Source organism: Zingiber officinale, chromosome 7B, assembly GCF_018446385.1.
Source record: "Zingiber officinale cultivar Zhangliang chromosome 7B, Zo_v1.1, whole genome shotgun sequence".
Lineage (NCBI taxonomy): Eukaryota > Viridiplantae > Streptophyta > Magnoliopsida > Zingiberales > Zingiberaceae > Zingiber > Zingiber officinale.
In genome coordinates, this window is record NC_055999.1 from 90,601,226 (window position 1) to 90,621,948 (window position 20,723).

At 33.9% G+C, this 20,723-nt stretch overlaps 1 protein-coding gene across 3 annotated transcripts in view; it reads right to left on the reverse strand.

Moving 5' to 3' along the window:
* The window catches only part of LOC122006235, a 40,539-nt gene extending 22,358 nt beyond the window's left edge, over window positions 1–18,181 (reverse strand). The window contains exons 1-6 of one of the 3 annotated variants that reach the window (XR_006118657.1): window positions 16,722–18,181; window positions 14,000–14,085; window positions 13,530–13,910; window positions 3,109–3,192; window positions 2,571–3,026; window positions 1,483–1,549 (exon numbers count right to left, since the gene is read on the reverse strand). Coding sequence is in view for 2 of the 3 variants with exons in the window: in XM_042561658.1 (XP_042417592.1) it covers window positions 1,483–1,549; window positions 2,571–3,026; window positions 3,109–3,192; window positions 13,530–13,910; window positions 14,000–14,085; window positions 16,722–17,910 (2,263 nt within the window). In the remaining variant the exon portion in view is untranslated. The remainder of the gene's footprint in view (window positions 1–1,482; window positions 1,550–2,570; window positions 3,027–3,108; window positions 3,193–13,529; window positions 13,911–13,999; window positions 14,086–16,721) is intronic. The other 2 variants (XM_042561659.1, XM_042561658.1) reach the window with 2 other exon arrangements.
* Between the last annotated feature and the right edge of the window lie 2,542 nt (window positions 18,182–20,723).

The following is a 20,723-nucleotide window of genomic DNA, read 5'->3' on the forward strand; positions in this document are numbered from 1 at the left end:
TTTGTGTATTTTTCCCATAGAAGCATTACATCATATAGGTAAGACCTCCAAAATAATACCCAAAGAGGAAATACCCTATGCAGAATAAAACCATGAAACATAACCAAGGTTTTATATCTCATAGTCTCTCACCTGTATCAAAAATCCAGTCATGTTTCTCTTCCTCCTTCCTTTTATGATGTTAGGGTTTGGCAGTTAAGAGGGAGCAGCAAAGGTATTCTTATTTTGGTCTTGACCCACACTGCACTGAACCAGTTTCCTTTCAGTCGGGGACTCGATTCCTTGCTCAGAATTGAAACTTCAAACGATGCAGATAACTATGACTAACAAACCCTAGAACTAAAGCAGTGATACCATTTTGTCTAACCTATTAAATAAAACAGAAAAATAATGCTAATAACTAGAAAGCATATAAATTTGAAAATACACTCAACTAAGATGACGAAGACACAATGCAACCACAGTGACTACCAACTTTCATGATGCAACTGTCAGAATTGAAGTTGACAAAAAATTTAAAAGGGTTTCATATAATCCTCTTAAAAACCTCACACTACTGAGATCATGACAAAAATTTTTAAGTTTGGGAAGCTACAGTGACATGTGAAAGGTTAAAGAGGGAATGAGAAAGTGTTCCAGTATCTACTATTGAGAAAAGAAGTTTCCAGTCTTTGTACTCCAAGAGGGATCTGTCTGGGGAATCACCAACTTCTGACAGAAAAGATGAGAATGGAAAATAATTACTACTAGTGGCATTTTCTTATGGGCTCTCCCTTTTATTATGATATTCCCCTTTTGTCAAAATTTCCTTAGCTTTTTTAAGGAAAAAAAGTTTCAACCTCTCTCATTTTTTAAAACAAACAAGTTCTTGATCTTATATTTTGTCAAATCCTGAGAAGCTTTTTCCGACCAAAATGCCAAGATACCCTGTTGATACAGATACTTAAGCATGCCCAAGAGGATCTAACTCAATCATATGGGGCCAAGAGAGGAGGCCCACTCTTATTCTCTCATTCACTTTGTCCAAATGCCAAGAAGATGGACTTACTCTATACCCTAAAAGCAATTGAGAGAGAAAATCTTGTTTAGATATTAAAGAGAATATCCCTGTTGAGAGAGAAAACATTGTGTTTACTGTATTTACCCAAAAGAACATCACACTATATACAAAACTACATTTACTCAAACAGCTAAAATACTCAGTGTCTAACCAAATGCATAATAAGTGACAATTACAACTCTCATGATTCTTGACCCAAACAATTGGAAAAATTTTGGAAGCCATATCTGATGCAAAGTTGTTGTCAGTGGGTACTATTGTCAAGTGCATTTAGTGAGATAAAACTATGGAACAAACAACACAACCATAATCATGCCTCAACGTAGCTACACTTGATATACCATGTTCAACAATTAGCCACGAAATAAAACAACACAACAACAGATATGTACGTAATACAAAATTAGCATACAGCAACCCACCTTTAGGCCTGTCACCTGGATGCAAAGAACAAGAATCTTCATTCTTAAGAGTGTCTTCAATAATCTGCTGTAAAATAAGAAAAAACAGCATGAATCTAGTCATAAAAAATTCATTAACAAAGAGAAACTAAGTTATTTTTTGTTGCATAAAAGTGTAATTAGCATCACTTACCAAATTTTAGTTAAAAGAATTTGAGTGGGTGAATTTTAAGCAGAAAAATGGCCACAAGAAACATATGCTACTATTATCATCATCTAGTATTTAGAAAAACGGTGTTCACCAAATAAATGAATTATGATATTAACCTATATGAAATCATAATGCAGGTTGACGAAAGTCACATTAGACAAACAAGGTATGAAGTTCTAGAAAACATGACCTTTTAATTGCAGAACGTTCCTACAGAATCAGTGGCATTTGGGTGTCAAAAAAAAATAATAAACAAAACAAACAAAATGATAATATCCAAATCTGAAATTATCCCACAGGTACCATCTTTGGGAAATGTCAAGCGATTATTCCTTAGCAAAAAAAAAAACAAGATTTTACTCTAAAATGAAGTCATTATCATGCATAATCTAATGTTTTCTACATTTCTATTTACCAAGTCATCAAGTGCATGGTTATTAAGCATCATTATCATGCAAAAGGTTCAACTGATATTTGTACCAGATTCTACGTGTGCAAAATAGAACAATTCATTTAAATCAGTTTCCATCACCTTACTAATTGTTGCATAGCAGATTAAACAGACCTGCAGTGATCTACAAATGTATAAAACCACACGTGCAAAAGGAATTTAGAAGCAAAAGCTCCAATAGTATCAAGATCAATATATCAATAGAAATAATAAGGTGTATTAGAAATTAAACCACCCCCTTTGGTTTGGTTTCTAAAAATGACAGTATTTGATTTGGTCCGTGTCCTCACATAGCAAATACTTAGAAAGCACAAAGAGAAATGATTCCAACAGTTTAAAACTACACCGCTAGGTGCAAATGTTTAAACCCTGGTGAAAAGCTAGGGCTAATTGCAGTAATTGCCTGAAAGTATACAAAATATTGCAACTCATTAATAGAATAATTACCATCTCTGGATGATTTTGGTCATTTGGAATGCCCTCAATGGAATTAGGAGATTTTCTTCTACTAGCATCTTGCTCCCTGTCTTTGCTGAGGGCAAGCGGAACACCGTCTATATTCCCATTACTGTTTTCCAAAATGGAAGGGAGTAGGGATGAGCATAATTCCTTGTCATTATTCTTTATCATCATGTGGCCTTTTGTTCTTCTTTGTGGTGGTAGTGACTTAACAAAAACAGCATCTGATGACTCAGCACTTGTGACTTTATCACCAGTTGATTTGTTCTCAGGATCCTTCCCTTTAACAGCATTTAAGCAATCAATCTTTGTAGCTTTATGGTCAGATGATGCCATAGGGTTATTTCTGAGTTTTGATGGTGGCAAAGCCGATACATGTACAGAATTCTGAAGCCATTTGATAATTTTTAACTTTAAACCAGGTGAAAAGGATGTTGTTTCACCCTGCCATACATAAATTCGGTCTATCAAAGAAACATCCACAAAAAGACAAAAAATAAAAAAGAGTACAAAATTGTCCACGTACAACAAGTGCTGCTTGCAAGGAACCTAATGAGATGCCCATCTCTGATGCAACATCTTCAGCACTGATTTTGCCCATAACAATTAGCTGCAAACAAGAAAGAGTATAAGGATATTGCAGAGCTGGATGGAAATTGCAACAATAAGCAACATAATTTTGGATTCCATGTTTTACCACCCTTCCCTCCCATAATGTAAAGAACACTTGATTTATGGTCTAGCTATTGCAAACAGTACCTAACTAAATTGGTAGAAGATTGCAAATTGCTTTAACAGGTCACGTTTGAGCAAGACAATTACAATTGTATGATAGGAGCAATGTCACAACATAATGATTCATCTCAATCTCAGATGAAGAGTGCTTGGATGCAAGGTAATTTCCATGTGTGGTTTGTACGGAACAGATGACAGTTCCAACTTGGATAAGGTTCCGGATGCAGGAAGTTTCTGGTCCATAGCCATAGTCCATTAGCCTATTTGCATATCACAGCATGAATAACACAACTTTGGACTAGCAAGACTAAGTAAGACAGAAGCTGTTCGTGTGCAGCACTGTGGCATAAGGGGAAAAACAAACAAACCTAGTGATTATCTAAACACACCCTTACTCATGCAATTGATTTACAGGAATGAGACTGGTGATTTTTGTTTTAGTCTACTGGTTAAATCCAGTGTTGTTTATTGAGGATTACTTCCAACACACCTTCACACTCATTTTTAAAGATTATGTTCTATTACAATCATCACATTTCAAAAAAAGGACTTTTGCATGAAGGTTGTTGTTTGAGATCCTATCACAGAATGACAACAGATTTATAAATTTGGAGCATAAGATCATGAGATTCTTCAATTATATATATACATATATATATATGATGTTTATTAGTTGTAATATAAATTACTATTACATATGTAGTATTATTATGAGTATTTCAAACTGACAAAATACTATACTAAAGCATAATCAAACTTATTCATATAGCAAATGTAAGTACAAAAATATATAATTATTGAGAACTTGATATGGTATATCTTTGTAGAAATTCTCACTTTTTTTGAATGATTTGTATGAGATATTTTGAACCATCCTATCGGAAGGAGTTATTCCAAAGCATTATATTTGGAAGAAGACATTTTGAGACATTCTATTCGGAAGAGGATATTCAAATCATTCTATCAAGATGTCTAGGAGATACTTGTTTTTGTTTCTTTTTTTCAAATAGTGAATATTCTAAATTATTTTGTCTTTCAATTATTTTGCTTCTTTCTTAAGACAGATGGTATTTTCATTGTCCCTTTCTGTAGTAGAATAAGAATAAAAGCATTTTCCAAGAACTAGTTTCACTGCTTCCGAGCTTTGTGCCGTGCTAGCTTATCCATTTTTTTCCTTCTTCACTTGAACCTGCACAACGATATGGGAAGGAAACCACAAGCTCAAGCATGTGGCTTTTTCTATCAGGTCCAGATATGTCCATTCTATAGTTGTTTCAGAATTCTTTCGTATTAATGATAAACAATAGTCAGATAGCAAGGGTTTCCAGCCATTAGAAAAGGAGAAAATCAAGGAACCTAGTGCTATCAGTGAGTCTTTGGAGGTATTTTGTGATAACTAGAATAGCTAAAATAAGACAATATGTTTTGAGTTAGTTGAGAAAAAAATAATTCAAGCACAACAATCATCAAATTTGCTCATAAAATTACTGATTTTCATGACCAAATTAAAATTCCCGAGATATTTGATTCTAGAGCATCCAACCATACCATTGGAATTCCAAAGTTAAAATATTAGATAAAACATTCACCTCTATTGCTGGAGAAGTTTTAATAAACCTGTCAAAAAACAATTGCCGTCTTATTTTTGCTGCCCTTAAAAAATTTAGCTTGTAATTTGTTTCTTTCAGCGAGATGGGGCATACAATAATTATACTCTATTCTGTGTTGCACTTGCCAAATTTAGCCTCTAAGTTGTTTTTTTTAAAGAAAAATAGCTCATTAACTAAATGCACTACTAAATTCTATAGCTTCTAAAATTTGAGGGCCAGGATCAAGGACAATGACCATAGTGCTAAAGAAGATGGCGGACTTCACTACTTTGAAGATGATGCTTGCATGAGAAAACAAGATATAACTGCTCAACATAACTCCTTTTTTATTTCCCAGAATGATGTTTTAATGCTATGGCACTGAATTTGCAACCTAAAAGTAAAAAATCCTATTTCCTTCAGTTTTGAGTTTGTATATCATTCCTCTTCAAACCGAATAGTCTCACCCTTTCTCCCTAATCCATAGTAACATAAGAGGATCTTCTCATATCTAAAATATCAGTTATTCAGTGGTTGATTGCATTCTTAATGTTCACACTAGAGATTGCTGAGTCTGCCTTTTTAAAGAAAAAACTGAGGCTATAAGACATTTCATACAATAATTTAATTAAAAAAAAGTCAATTCAACACCATTCAGACATTGAGAACTAACAAGGAAAAGAAAACTTCAACTCCATTCTAGGTAGACAAACTCTAAAGGAATTAGTCATCAATGTTCCTATCCTAATATATCTCACAAAATGGTGTAGAAGAAGAGAAAAATCAACACCTCTAGAAGTTGCTAAAGCCTTAATGTTCGCTATGCAGATCCATAATATCTTTGGAGTGAAGTCATTCTAATAGCGACCTATCTCATAAATAGAATGCTCTAAAAAAACCTCATGTTTAGTTTCCCAACACCATTTCTTTTATAAACATATCCAAATTTTTCGCTTCAAGCTTTCAAAAAGTGTAGGCACGCAGCACATAGTTGTCAAAAGCGCTCGCTTCACTTGCTTAAGTGCAAGGCGCAGCGAGGCATAAGCTTTATGCTTATGAGAACTCAGAAGCACAAGAGGTCCAAGAAGCATTCGCTTTGCTGCGCTTCGCGCAAAAGTGAAGTGTTTGCTTCACTGCGCTTCGTGCAAAAGCGAAGCATTCACTTTTGCGCGAAGCAAAGAATTTTTCTCTTTTGTTTAGTTTTTTTGTTTGTTTTTTTTATAAGTTTAAAGCCCTAAACCTCTTTAAATTTTCGTCTGCTTCAAACCACTGCCTCTTCGTCTGCCTCTCGCCGCCACTGATCGTGCTTCTACGATTGCCTCTTCGAGATAAGTGCTTCTTCTATGTTAATTTCTATTTATCAAAAATTTTCCAATGTCTCCAGCATCTCGCGACGCTTCCGACAGCTCTAGACATATCGCGCCTTCATAGGATGCCTCTAGCAGCACCGGAAGCGTCGTGGGACACCTCCAGGGCTATCGGAAGAGTTCGCAACACCTCCAGTGTCGCTAGGGTATCGCAATCGCAAGGATAGGTATTTTTCTTAAATCGTAGGATTTAATTAAATCAAACAACTCTCAACTTAAATGGGGTATTTCAAAAAAATCTAATTAAATTATCCCAATAAAATATATAAAAAAATATTTAAAATAAAAAAAAAATCTAATAAACTTTATTAATTCATATAAATTAAATTTAAATCTATAAAAAATATATTTAAAATAAAAAATTAATAATTTTATTAATTAATATAAATCAGATTTAAAATTTATAAAAAATATATAATTTAAATATAAAAAATCTGATAAATTTTATTAATTCAAATAAATCAGATTTAAATATATAAAATATATATTTGAAATTTAAAAAATATTAATTCAAACAAATCAGTAAATCAGATTTAAAATTTAAATACATAAAAATTATATTTAAAATTAAAAAAAATTGATAAATTGTATTAATTAGATTTAAATATATAAAAATATATTTAAAATAAAAAATTCTAATAAATTAATAAATCAATTTAAGTATGTATAAACTTATATTTAAAATAAAAAATTCTAATAAATTTAATTAATTCATATAAATCAGATTTATATTCTATAATTATTATTTTTTTCTTGTTTTATATTTTTTATTGACTGATTATTATTGATTTCGGTGGTCTTGATTTTTAACCATATCAAATACAACAATTTCATCAACTCAAAAAATATTGCTTGGAATTATGCAAATATTCGGATCCTAAAAATCAAAATATTGTCAGTTGTATTTTTTTATGGTAAAATAACAAATGACGGAATTTATCGACACAAGCTACATGGGCAATAGAAATGTGAAAGCTTGTCTGAAATGTCCCGAGCATGTTAAAGAAGAAATTAGAGAGTTCATGCACAAAAAAAAAAAGAGTAATTTGAAGAATCAAATGGATGATATTCCTCATTTTGATGATATTGATGATTTGGAAGAACACGAAGATGATCATCAAACTAACGTGAAAGGGAAACGATCAATATCCAATCTAAGCATCCATCCTACGATCCAAGGTAAAAAGTGTAAACAAATTGAACCTATTAATCTTTATTTTATGGATAATGTCGATGAAATTGTCAACCAAAAATGTGCAAAAAATAAAGGACAATTTGATGAAAATAAAAAGAAGTTAAGAAATATTACAGTTGAGAAATTTGCATGGTGGATGTATAATGCTAGAATTCCTTTCAATGATGTTAAATATGATTCTTTTGAGCCTTATATTGAAACTATTGGACAATTTGGATCGGGGATGAAACCTCCATCATATCATGAAGTGAGGGTTAACTATTTAATAGAGTTGGCAAATACAAACTCGCTTCTCAAATCCCATGAAGAAGATCATGCTAAGTTTGGGTGCACAATCATGGCAGAAAGATGGACGGATAAAAAGGGTAGGACTCTTATAAATTTTTTGGTAAATGGTCCTAAAGAAAGTGTATTGGTTGAATCAATTGATACTTCAAGCTATTCTCACATAGCTGACAAGATGTTTGAGTTACTTTCTAAATTTGTGTATTACATTGGAGAAAAACATGTGGTTCAGATTGTAACAGATAATGCAAGCTGTAATGTCAGTGCAAGTAATATAAATTTATATTACTTTCAATTAATAATTGGATCATATTTTAAATTTTTTTTAGTAAATTTATTTTGTTTTTTATGTCTTTTGGAAAACTGATTTCCACACTTGTATTGGACTGGAGGATATATTCAAAATTTCTCATCTCAGAAAATTGCATAAACAAGCGTTGATGGTGAATGGTTATAGTTACAACAGACCATAAGTATTGAGCATGATGAGAAAGTTTACTGGACATAAAGACATTGCAAGAACTCTAAAGACATATTTCGCAACCGATTGACTTTAAAGTCGTTTCATATACAACAAGCAAATATAAGAAAGATGTTTACATCTAAAAAGTAGGCAAATAGTTGGTTTTCTAAAAAGGTGGAAAACGTGTAGCAAAAGTAATATTGATGCCTTCTTTTTAAAAAATATGGGGTTGCATTAAAAGTTGGCAGCACATGGGTGAAAAAAAAAATCTCCTATAGATTATATTTATGAGTCAATGGGAAGGGCCAAAGAAGCTATCGCTGTGTCATTTAACAATAATGAAGAGAAATATCATAGCGTTTTTGAATTCATTGACAAAAGATGTTCAACTCCATCGACCTTTGCACACAGCCAGATATTTCTTGAATTCAGAGTGTTTGTACTCAAACCCTAACATAGAAAATGATACAAAAGTGGAGAGTTTGTGCAAGTGCATATCTAGATTAGTGAGAGGTGAGGATTTACAAGATAAGATCATGAATCAATAAAATACAAGAAAGCAGGACTTTTTGGTTTGCGGCTATCCGACAAAGAACTTCAAAATCACCTGGTAAATTTATAAATAATATATTGTGCAATACCAATATCGGATGATAATAAAGTTAATCGTATAATTTATATATTTTTGTGTTTCAAGCTAATGGGTGGTTTTCTTATGGTGCATCAACACCTAAATTAAAAACATTTGCAATGAAGATTTTAAACCTGACATGCTCTTCTTCAAGCTGTGAATGTAATTGGATACATATTAAAATTAACCTTTTACTTTTTAATTTTTTTCATATACATTCTAAGAAAACAAATAGGTTGTCTCAACAACGATTGAATAATTTGGTATATATCAAGTACAACATAGCTTTGGAACTCATCACCAAGCTATCTCTTTAAAACAATTCATTTTATCTAAGCTTGGTGATGAGTTCCAACTAAGGATCATAGAGTTCGAGATACTTCCTTAGGATGGAAATAGCTAGGAGTGAAATTGGAATACTACCATTTCACAAAAGAAACACATGATTGATATCCTTCAAAGTATGTTGGGCTACAAATTGGTTCGTACACCTATAAAGCCTAATATTAAATTGGCACTAATAGTGGTCAGAAGATTGATCAAGAGTAGTATTTGAGGCCAATCTGTAACCTAATTTACTTATCCCATACATGACTTGACATTGCAGTTGCAATCAATCTGATTAGCCAATTTATACACTCGCATCATTAATAGCTATACACTCACATCATTATCACATGGGAAAAATCATGAAGAATCCAATTCTTTAAAGAGATAACTTATAGGTGAGTTCAAATCAAGGATCTTGTATTTTTATGATACTTTCTCTTAATGGAAGTAGCTAGGAACAAAGCTGGGATTTTATCATTTCATGAAGGAAATATGTGTTTAATCTTCTTCAATAGATAGTTTAAAATTTCAACCCGTGCTGGAGAATTTATGATCGGAATGATAAGTTTCGGTAACACATTGTGTATTGCCGATACAGTATTGGTATTTTTTTTAAAAATATATAATATATTAATTAAAAATATTTTTACTAATATTTAATTGCTATAAATGTTTACTATTAGATTATATTTGAGATATTTAATGTTTAATTCCAATTTTGATATTATCCTATAAAATATTTAATGCTTATTGAATCTTTTACAACAATTACTTCCTGAACGTAAATTTAAATTTTATATTTTTATTAATATTACATATAATTAAATAGTTTGAATTATAATTTTATTATAGAGGTATCAAGTTCAAGAGTTTGCATTTACAATGGTGATATAGATTGGTCTTCAATTTTAAGTTTCATTGCAAAGGCATTAAGTCTCAAACCTTGCATTTATAATAGTCATCATTATCATCTTCCATTTATACATCTTCAGATATATTGTGATGAATTTAAAGATTGATTATGTCATATTTATTTGAAAACTTTAAATTATTTATGGATTAATGTAATTTTTCATTTTGAGAATATATAAAAGTGTTGTATAAACTTTATATTATATAATAAAATGATAAATGAATGATAATTAATATATTGAGTATATATATTATAATTCTTGAATGATGACTTTTAAGTCTCGATCTTTTATCTTATTTAAAAAATTTATATCTTAAATAATTTTAAAAATTTTAATTAATATTTTAAAAAATTAAGATTGAGTAAAAGTAATTAAAGGGTTAATTGAAATTCACCCAAGTAGACATGATAATTAAGATCAAATAGGTTTAAATTTAATTTAGTTTATTTTTTTTAATAATTAAATTAAGTTTATATATATAATAATTTAATTATAGTAGTATTTAGAAATTATATTATATTTAATTTTTTCTATCTTTAGGGTTTTTTTCTCCATCCTTAAAAAAAAATCTCTCTTAATTGCTATATTCATCATTGTGGAGGGATGTAGAGAAAGAAATTAATATGAAAAAAAATCAATCTTTAAATTTAAAAATATAGAGAAAAAGAATCAGTTAAAAAAATTGAAAGAAAAGAGGGGGCGTAGGTGCCAACCTCCCAAAGGCCTCGCATGGAGGTCGCGCGAGGCAGAGAGGCCTTCCGTGAGGCCTCGCTTGGCCACAGGACCTCGCACGAAATCTCATGATCAGGCAAGGCCTTCGTGCGATCTTTGCAGCCTTCGCACGGCCTCGTGCAGCCTCTGCGAGACTACCGCAAGTAGGGGTGTAAACGAGCAAAGCCGCTCGCGAGCTATTCAAGTCTCAGTTCGAAAAAAAAGTTCATTTGAGTTTGTTTGATTAAGTTAATGAGCCAAGCTCAAGCCTAATTTCGAGCTCGAAAACGTTATCGAGCTTAACGCTATTTAGTTTGTGAGCTCGCAATATGTTCGTTTAGAGACTCGCGAACGTGTTCATTAAAAGACTTGTTTATATATATATATATATATATATATCAGAAAAATAATAAAGATAATAATATATTATTAATTATTATAGTTAATTACCTTAAACCAGCTCGAACTAAGCTTGTTTAATTTTTAAACGAGCTTTTTTCAAGGTGAACTTGAGCTTAAGATCTAAAGCTCGAATCGAACTCGGCTCGAGCTCGAGATTTAGATAATGAACCAAGCCCGAACTCAAGCCTCTTACTATTCGGCTCGACTCAGTTCGATTACACCTTTAACCGTGAGAGGCCTTCCGTGAGGCCTCACTTGGCCATGGGCCTCGCAAGAAATCTCATGGCTCATGGCCAGGCGAGGCCTCTGTGTATCTCTGCAGCCTTCACACAACCTCGTACAGCCTCTGCGAGGCTATCGCAAGGGCCAAAACCAAGTTAGGCACTGAGGAGTGATAGCTAGATTGGTTAAGAGTAGCATTTGAGGCTAATGTCTAAAATAATTTACTTATCCCACACATGATCTGACATTAATTAGAATTGCAGTCTGTGGTTAGCCCATCTATACACTCACTGAAGGAGATTGTAACAGACTTGTAAGGTCTATACAAAACACTTTCGATAGGGACTTGTTTTTTTAAGAAAGGTGGTTCAAGGGTAATAGAGATTTACACAAACATTAATTTGGTAAATTCTTCTGTCACTACAAGATCAATTTCAGGATATTGTACTTTTCTTGTGACATAGAGAAGAAGCAATATATATTTGCAAGCAGGGGAGAGGTAAATATTGAGCATTGGCTCACTGTATGTGAGAAGGGATATCACTAGGGAGGCTTTTAACTGAATAAAAATCCTAGCAGCTCTCCTATAGAGCCATATTACAAAAACAAGGCATCTGTAAGCATAGACAAATATGTTCACTATGACTGAACAAAACATGTAAAGGCTGACTGCTATGTCATCAAAGAGAAATTAGAAAGACAGGAGTGTATGTATGACATGTTCATACTAATAGCTAGCATTCTGACAAAGAAGTTTCATAAGATAAATTTAAAGAATTTGTGAGCAAGGCTCAAATGATCAACACATATACTCCAGGTTAAGGAGTTTAGAAATCCTCTCCATTTAGGGAATGATTTAGATAAAGATATTCCGGGTCATTCTATTTGGAACAAGATATTCCAAACCATTTTTATTTAGAATACTAAATTTGTAGGATAGTCACTATTTTTGTTTCTATTTTTTATAAAGTAAATATTATCATTATTTGTTCTTTTTTTTTCAAACAGGTAGAATTTTCATTGTCTATATATTTTATTATAATTCCTTTCTATGATGATTATGAACTAGTTTCAGATCTATATGTAACAAAATCAGTAACACCTATAACACTGATGATAGCTATATGGAGATTAAAATACTCTTATATAACTGATTTTGTTTGAGGTACTTTGGTAATAATACCTTAGTAAATGTCAAACTTTGAAATGCCTAAAAAGTATATTTTTCACTATGTCATGGTTGGGAGCATTGACAACCAAAGTGTAGATTTGTGAGATCTGACCAATTAAGATCCTATATGGATTCGATTGATTGGCCTAATTTGGGCCATATGATTGAAAGATCCTAAGTTCCATATTGCAATTTCGACAACAACAGTTGTTAGCCAAAGTTATGCAGCGGCATATAGAAATTAGTTGTTTGAAACGAGCTGGGTTGAGCAAAATGTCTAAAGATTAATGATGAGGGATTAATAGGTAGGTTCAGACAAGTCCCATCTATAGGATTTGCTCCGGATGATTGATTAACATAAATTTTTGAAGCATTTCCTAGTTGATTACATATCACATAATGTTAAGAACCAAAATTATGCAACAATATTTAGCCTAATTTGAGTCATATGATAGAAAAATCCTAAGATCCATGTTGCAAATCGAAAACCATAGTTGATAGCCAAAATTACGCAACAATGTTGAGTAACTAGTTGTAAGGCACAAGCTAGGTTGGAAAAAAATATCTGAGATTAAAGAACGAGGGATTACTAGGTAGGTCCAGACAAGTTTGATCTTTTGGGTTTTCTTGAGTAGCTCAGGTTTATCCATTAACATCACATTTTTTAAACATTTCCTAGTTGATTATATATTACATATAATGTTAATTAGAAAACTGCATCAATTTTGTTAAGATAACAAATAGAAAACCAAAAATCAAATCAAGAACCAAAATCACTAAAACAAGAAAAAGAAAAGGCTGACAGAACTTGGTGAATTAGGGAAATTTAGAAACGAGGCTAAAAGCTACCTCCAACAACAGATTGACCAACAAAGAGAAAAAATAACCCACTACCAGCAACATGATGATGGTTGTAAGCTGGTGAATATTACCTCTCTAAGTATTGCAGGGACATCAGTAGTACTTCGTTTAACAATTTCACTGTCAATAGCTCCAACAGAAACCATCTCTGTAGTAGAACCTGCTTGACCACTATCAAGATTATGCTTACTTCCTACAGAATGTTGCTCACCTGGTTCCACCTGGTCTATTTTCTCATAAGTGAACTTTGCAATTTCATTTTGGACATACTTTTTATCTCTATTCTTGCGAGTAAATAGTAATTTTGGCAACTTTTTGGCAGGGGGAATATTGATTGAAGGCATGTCTGTCATAGAATGGTCATCCGTAGCCATTAAGAAGTTAGTAGGGTCTTTAACACTTCTCCCATCCTGGAAAGCAGTGTGTTTTGAGCAAAAAGCTCGCAACTCAACCTATAAGGTGCAAGAGAAGAAAAGTTTCAATGATGAGATTAATAAAATGCAAAAAGTTACAGAAAAGAAGAGAGACAATGAAGATTTACATTAGAACATCCAAATTTTCCCCAGATCTCCATCTGATTCTTTGACTCCCTAGCGCACATAGGGTGGAAAGATGTTCTACATGTTCCTGAAGCATCAAAGCTGAACCAGTTATCAAGACAATAACTAAAGAGAAAAACAAGAAAACTGAAGATCCAAGAGACTTGTAGAGCTCATTAATGGTAGCAAGACAATCTTAACTGTTCAAAAAATAACTCTTCATGCTATCAATAAAATAAAAGGTATCACCATGTGTGTGTTCATTTGGCACAAACTGAACCAAACTGACATGAACCAAAATCAAATTGCAATGAAACCAAAATCAGCATGTTGAAACCATACCAAACTGATCAGTTGGTTTGATCAAATTCAGATTGAAGTGGTATGCATCTAAACATCATAATTTTTAGAACCTAATAATTACAACTCTTTGTCAAACATTTAATTTTCAAAAAAAAAAAACAAAGAATATGGTAAAATTCAGTTCAGGTTGAACCAATATAGATGAGACATCACAATTTTTAAAATTTTAACAATTGTAACTGCTTTGACCAAAGATTAAAAAGAGGACGATGACAACAACAACCAAGTCTTATCCCACTAGGTGGGGTTGGCTATATGAAAAGATTAAAAAGACGATAATACCCCTAAAATAAATTGTAATATTGAGACTTTTTTTATATAAACTGTAAACCTTGTGTTATTCGAAATGAATACCAATGACAAATAGAAATTCTTTTAGCTTAAAAAACGATTTTTGGTGAATTTAGTTTGCAATCAATCAAACCAAACCAAGATTTTGTTACGCCACAATCAAGCCAAACAGAGCAATTTGGTAAAAATCTAACGAAACTGAACTTTCAATGGAATATAATTTGGTTTGGGTTTTCATTTTAAACAAATATTGAGCACCCCTAGATCTTGGAGCCAACAAAGAATTTGTGACAACTTATGGATAAACAATGGCTTTTGTGGTGGCTCAAGACTTAGTCAACTAAGTCATAACAAAGCAAACCAAACAAGATATGACACCCTGAACAATATCCATCTCAATGCTAAAAGTATCTGGTGCTTGTAGCAGTTGTTTAAAACATTTTAACGATCTCAGAATCAAATTGGCCTTTGGACAATAACATGCTGGATATTGGAAATATCATACCAGATATTGGAACTACAATTGCATACTAAATTACAAATTGATCCTTGAGTTTCCTTACATCCTGACCATATTGGAAGCATCTGTCACACGCTACTCACTCTAAACAAAGTGAAGCAGTCAGCCCCAATGAACCCCAGTAGAAACAAATTAAATCAAATTAGCTCCTACAGACAAGTCTAACAGAAAAATAGAATTAGGCAATAACAGCATTGGCTCTTAGCATAGTATAAGCTATGCTTTAATCAAAAAAAGTTAACTCAAAAGGAATTAGTTGTGTAAGAATTCATTGACCACTTGGGTCCTATTTACTGGGAGAGAAATTTGAATGAAACTAAGAAAGAAATAAGATAAAAGGCAGGAGAAGCCTTCAAAAAATGTTGTGACTCAGAGGAAAATTAAGGGAAGAAAAAGCAGTTGGATAAATCAGAACCATAAACTTATCCCAAGCAAATAACCTCAAAACTAAAAGAAGTGATGGTAACAGAGTGATTTGAAACCAATATTATCTACGCTTTAGTCACAAAAGGCATGATTCACACCATGGTTAAACTGGTCATTTTAATCATTTAACAATATATGATTTGCATTCCCTCCCACTTTCTTCCCTATTACATAACAGGTTTGGAAGCGTATAAACTTTGTTCCCATTTTCTTTCTTCCCTAGTGCACAACAGGATTGGAAACCAAGTAAATCACTCTAAGTTTCTATCCTCTCTTTGAATCTATTAAATTAATAAACCAAGCACTCATCAGGGCACTAATCTGACCAAAGAAAAATCCACAACAATGATATAGCATACAGTTGATACAGCTGCTTGCAAGTATAGTGTTGCATGATATACAGCATAGCAGGAGAGATACAAACAACTTGTTACAAAGGAATGAAGAGAATTGGGCAAGCATGAATACTAGAATAACCTGTTTAGAAAATACTATAAGGGAAAACTCTATTGTGAATGACAAGTGAAAATTTTGAACAATTATAAATCATATCAAATTTACTAAGCATATATGCATACAATGTATTGAATGTACACAAACACATCCTGAAATGGTGAAAGATTAAAAGCAGTAAGCACTTGCTTCCCTGCATGGAAATATCAGAGGAGGGGAACGAAGCTATACTATTTCTTTCCACTTCCTTTAACAGAAATGGAAGGAAAGAAACAGTTAGAGAATTCTTTAGCCAGTTTTAATTCATTCGTATCCTATCCAAATCAGATGGAAAATACAATTAGCCATCCAATGACACTAGCTTGAAAAAGGTTTCTTTTTAATCTTTTTTTGGTTTTTAGGAAAACAATTTGTTAAGTTTAAAATTCCCTCAATCTTTCTTTCCGTCTAAAAAAATGGTGGGAAAAATTAATCTCTTGATTCTTTCCTCCAAGGAACACACAAACAAAGGGTGCAGCACCATTATCCTTTTCCTCTAAATTTGTTTCACTAGTCTTATTCTACATCCCTCACAATTCACTCCCTCATAGAAAACATAGCCTAAATATTAAACAGGAGGAAATAAGGCATCAAGCTATATGTTAGCAACAAAGAGCAATGAATAGAATTACCATGGCTGCATCTTACACATACACCATGCTTCACCTTGCATAAATGACAGACCAACCTCCTCCGATTATCATCTATGCTGCCAGCATTCATAACCAATTGCATTGATGCAGTGTCTTCGACGAACACTTCTGGTGTCCACAGACTACAAAACAGATGCACAAATGTACCATAATCACTAGGGTAACCGGATGGACCAATTTTTAGTTCTTTCATTGCTCCGCCTTCCCTGGGACAAAGAAAACATGGCCTTCCCTGTATGACTTTACTTGCTTTCTCCAAATGCTTACACCAAGAACAAACCCAAGCCCCATCCAAAGCCTCATTTACCCCATAACATTTCTGGTGCACCAAAGCCTTGCAAGAATGGCAGCGAAGCAAGTTGTTCGACTTCGCTCTACTCTCTACAGTGCAACATGCATCACATATTTCAGCTCCTGAATGTGAATGAGGAAGCAGTAGCAACCTATCCAAGCCAGCATCTCCACCCAGGAGCTTCCGATTCTTGTTTGGGCGCTGAGACGTGAGATTGAAACGTTCCTTTGAACCCAAGAGCCAATGAAAAGATAAACTATGATCATTTTCTTCTTCTCCTTCAGCTAATAATGCACAGTCTCCAGGAGCCGCAATCCCATGTGCTTCAGCAAGAGGCACCTTCTGGCCATCCTGAACTTTCTCTGTCTCCACTGGTTGAAGCTCTGAGAGTTGTTGTTCTTTCTCAGGCAATGAAACGGAATTCAATTGTGGGGCAGAAGGCTCCGGCTCCCCAACTGTCTCGCTAAGCTCCGCCCAATTTCTAAGAGCTGGCATGGTTAGGCAGGAATCCACTGAACCTGGACCCAACTCGAGTGTCGGAACCAGTAGGTCGACGTCCGACAGAGTGAGTGGCCGAAAGTACTCTTCAGTCTCATCCCAAACAGTGGGCGGCTTACCAGGCGTCGACGGCTTCTCAGCGTTGTCCCCCGCGACCTTTCTTTGCTTCTTGTGGCTCTCGGAGGCGCGCGCGAGAAAAGAGGCCAAACGCGAAGGGAGCGTCGGAACCCTAGGCGTAGACTCCTCGCCGTCGAAGGGGCATCGGACGGAGAGCACCTTTCGCGCCTGGGAGAAAAGATCTAAGCCGGAAAGCGGGGAGGGCGCGGAGGAAGGGTTCTCGGCGGCGTCGGAACGGAGGTCGGTCCCTTTACCCTTCATCACGACCCGGGGGCATCAGCGCGACATCCCCGGAATCGTAGGGGTGGAGGAAGGCAAGCTCGCCTAGGGCGAGACCTGGAGGAGAGGGGAAGGGAGTAGAAGGCCAAAGGAGAGAGAGATGGGGGTGGAAGGCGGGGAACCTAGGGTTAGGGTTTGAAGTTCCGGTTCTCGGTTTGGTCTTCTAATTTTCATTTCATTTTTCCTCCCGTGACCGATCCGGAGAGAGGTCGAGAGGAAGAGCTTGGAATCGTGTTTTGCTTTGTTGTTTTTTTTGTTTTTTCCTCCCGTGTCTTGCCTTTTTCAATTAATTCGATTAATTAGTTGGGCACGGGAGAAGCGAAGTGGGGAGCGAACAGGGGAGGAAGAATAATAAATAACGACGGGCAGGGGATGGAACCGAGGCCAATGCCGATGTATCGCCTCGGTCCAGGCGAATATGGCAACGTGGAGCGTTGGAAGCGACAGAGAAACCGCGGAAACCACATCCAACGGTGGGTGGACTCCCAGCCCGTAAATCAGATGCAATGTGTCATGGTGCGGAGTGACTGTTCAGTCGTTTGAATCTGAATATCTCGAGTTTATGAAGAATCAAAACCGATATAATTATATAAGAGGATATCAATTTTATAATTGTTTGCCAGTGTTAATGACCAAGATTGAATCTGGTTGATCATGCGGCCATTGTTAGTTTCCAGTGTTAATGGCCAAGATTTGTGATTTTTTTTTTTTAATGTTGTTAGTATTCACTAACTTAATATTTTATTTAATATTGTTGCTATTAATTATTATTCACTTATTTATTTGAAATAACTTAAGTTTTTATTGGTAAAGACTTCATGGAAAATTTGTTACGATTAATAAATTTTTTTAAAGGAAAAGAGTAAATGAACTTCATCTAGTTATTCTTATAACCCCATCAATAAGATCAAATAATAATAATTTTCCATCTGAAATCCCTCCTAAAAGATTTAAAAATACAAAAATTGAAGAGATTAATCTTGATTCTTTAGAGCGTGATCTAAAATTGTGTCGATAAATTTGAGAATATCATTCTAACCAACGAGAGGAGATTCGTCGAGCTTATTTGAATCTGAAAGCATATCAACCTATTCTTCGAGAATATCTATTGAATAAAAATATTAAGTACCCTCGAAGATTTCAGTCTACTTAGTATAAATAATTTCCTTGGTTAGAGTATTCACTAGCTAATGATAAAGCATATTGCTTTTCATATTTTATCTTCAACAAGTTATCAGGATACTCAAATCAAACTATATTTACTGTTGATGGATTTGATAATTTGAAGAAAGTTCGAAATAGAAAAGCTTGTGTTTTCCTAGGCCATATAGGGAAAGATAATGTATCTTCACTCCATCGTAATGCTGAAAAGGCATGTGAGGATTTGATGAACCAACTACAACATATATTAAGGAGATTTGATAATTTTAATGATCAGCAAGTCGCAACTAATCATCTTCGGTTAAAAGCTCACAGATATGTGGTGTTGTTGCTTGTACTCTAAGAAATTCTGTTTAAAGGCCATGATGAGAAATCTAGTTAATCTAATCATGACAATTTTTTAAAATTTTTGGATGTGCTAACTATGTATAATGAGGAACTTTCAAAAGCAATTGCGAAAGCTCCAAAAAATGACAAGTATAAAAGTCACGATATTCAGAAACAAATACTTCATGTGGTTTCCGTGAGAATGAAAAATGCAATTTGTGAAGAAATTGGAGTTGCCAAGTATTTGCATAATTGTTGATAAATCCCGAGATGAGTCAAAAAGGGAGCAAATATCTATAGTATTAAGGTTTGTTGATACTAATGGATTCATTTAAGAACGTTTTTTTGGGGCTTGTTCATGTATTTGATACTATGACTTTGACTTTAAAGGATGTTATATATTCTACTTTGGCTCACTACAATTTGGATGTTCAAAATATTAGATGTCAAGGCTATGATGGTGCTAGTACTATAAGGAGCGAGTTTAATAGATTACAAACTTTGATTATAAAAGATTGTAGAGGTATTTATTATGTTCATTAGCTTTAGTTGCATCATCAAAAAATGTGACACCTATTCATCAATTTTTTGATAGATTAACTTTTATAATTAATATTATTGGTTCTTCATGTAATTGTAATGATGAATTGAAGAATGCTCATGCAAATGACATTACACATTTTATTGCTATTAATGAAATTGAGACAGGGCATGGACTTAATCAGATAGATACATTACAATGAGCTATTGATACACACTAGAGTTCTTATTTGAGATTGTTGAAAGACCTAATTAAGATGTTTAGTACATTATTTATGGTATTGCTCAAGGTTATGGATGATGGGCTTCCTTCTCAACGAGCATGTCACGCCCCAGGTAGTCTTTGCCAGAAGAAATTTCGGCAACATCTCCTCTGTACGGGTGACAATATGAAACTTCCTACAATGCCCTCAGGGCCACATATACCTCGGCCAACACGGCCGAAATAATACAATAAAAAAATAAGCAAGCACCCACGCAGTTTAATAATAATAACTAAACTAAAGCAACGATAAGGAAATCATCTCAGATATCCTACTCAACTACACCCATAAAATTCAAATCTTATATCCTACTCAACTATACTCATAAAACACAAATCACTAGCATACATCCAAATGAAATAAGGGATCGTACGAAAATTCCAAATGCCAAAAGATACAAGTCTGAAATGATAGACAATAACATAATAAGAAAAACCAAAATGTGCGAACTCGTCGCGACGCGAAGTGGTGGGGGACTAGCGACCGGAACCTCCTAAACAGCCT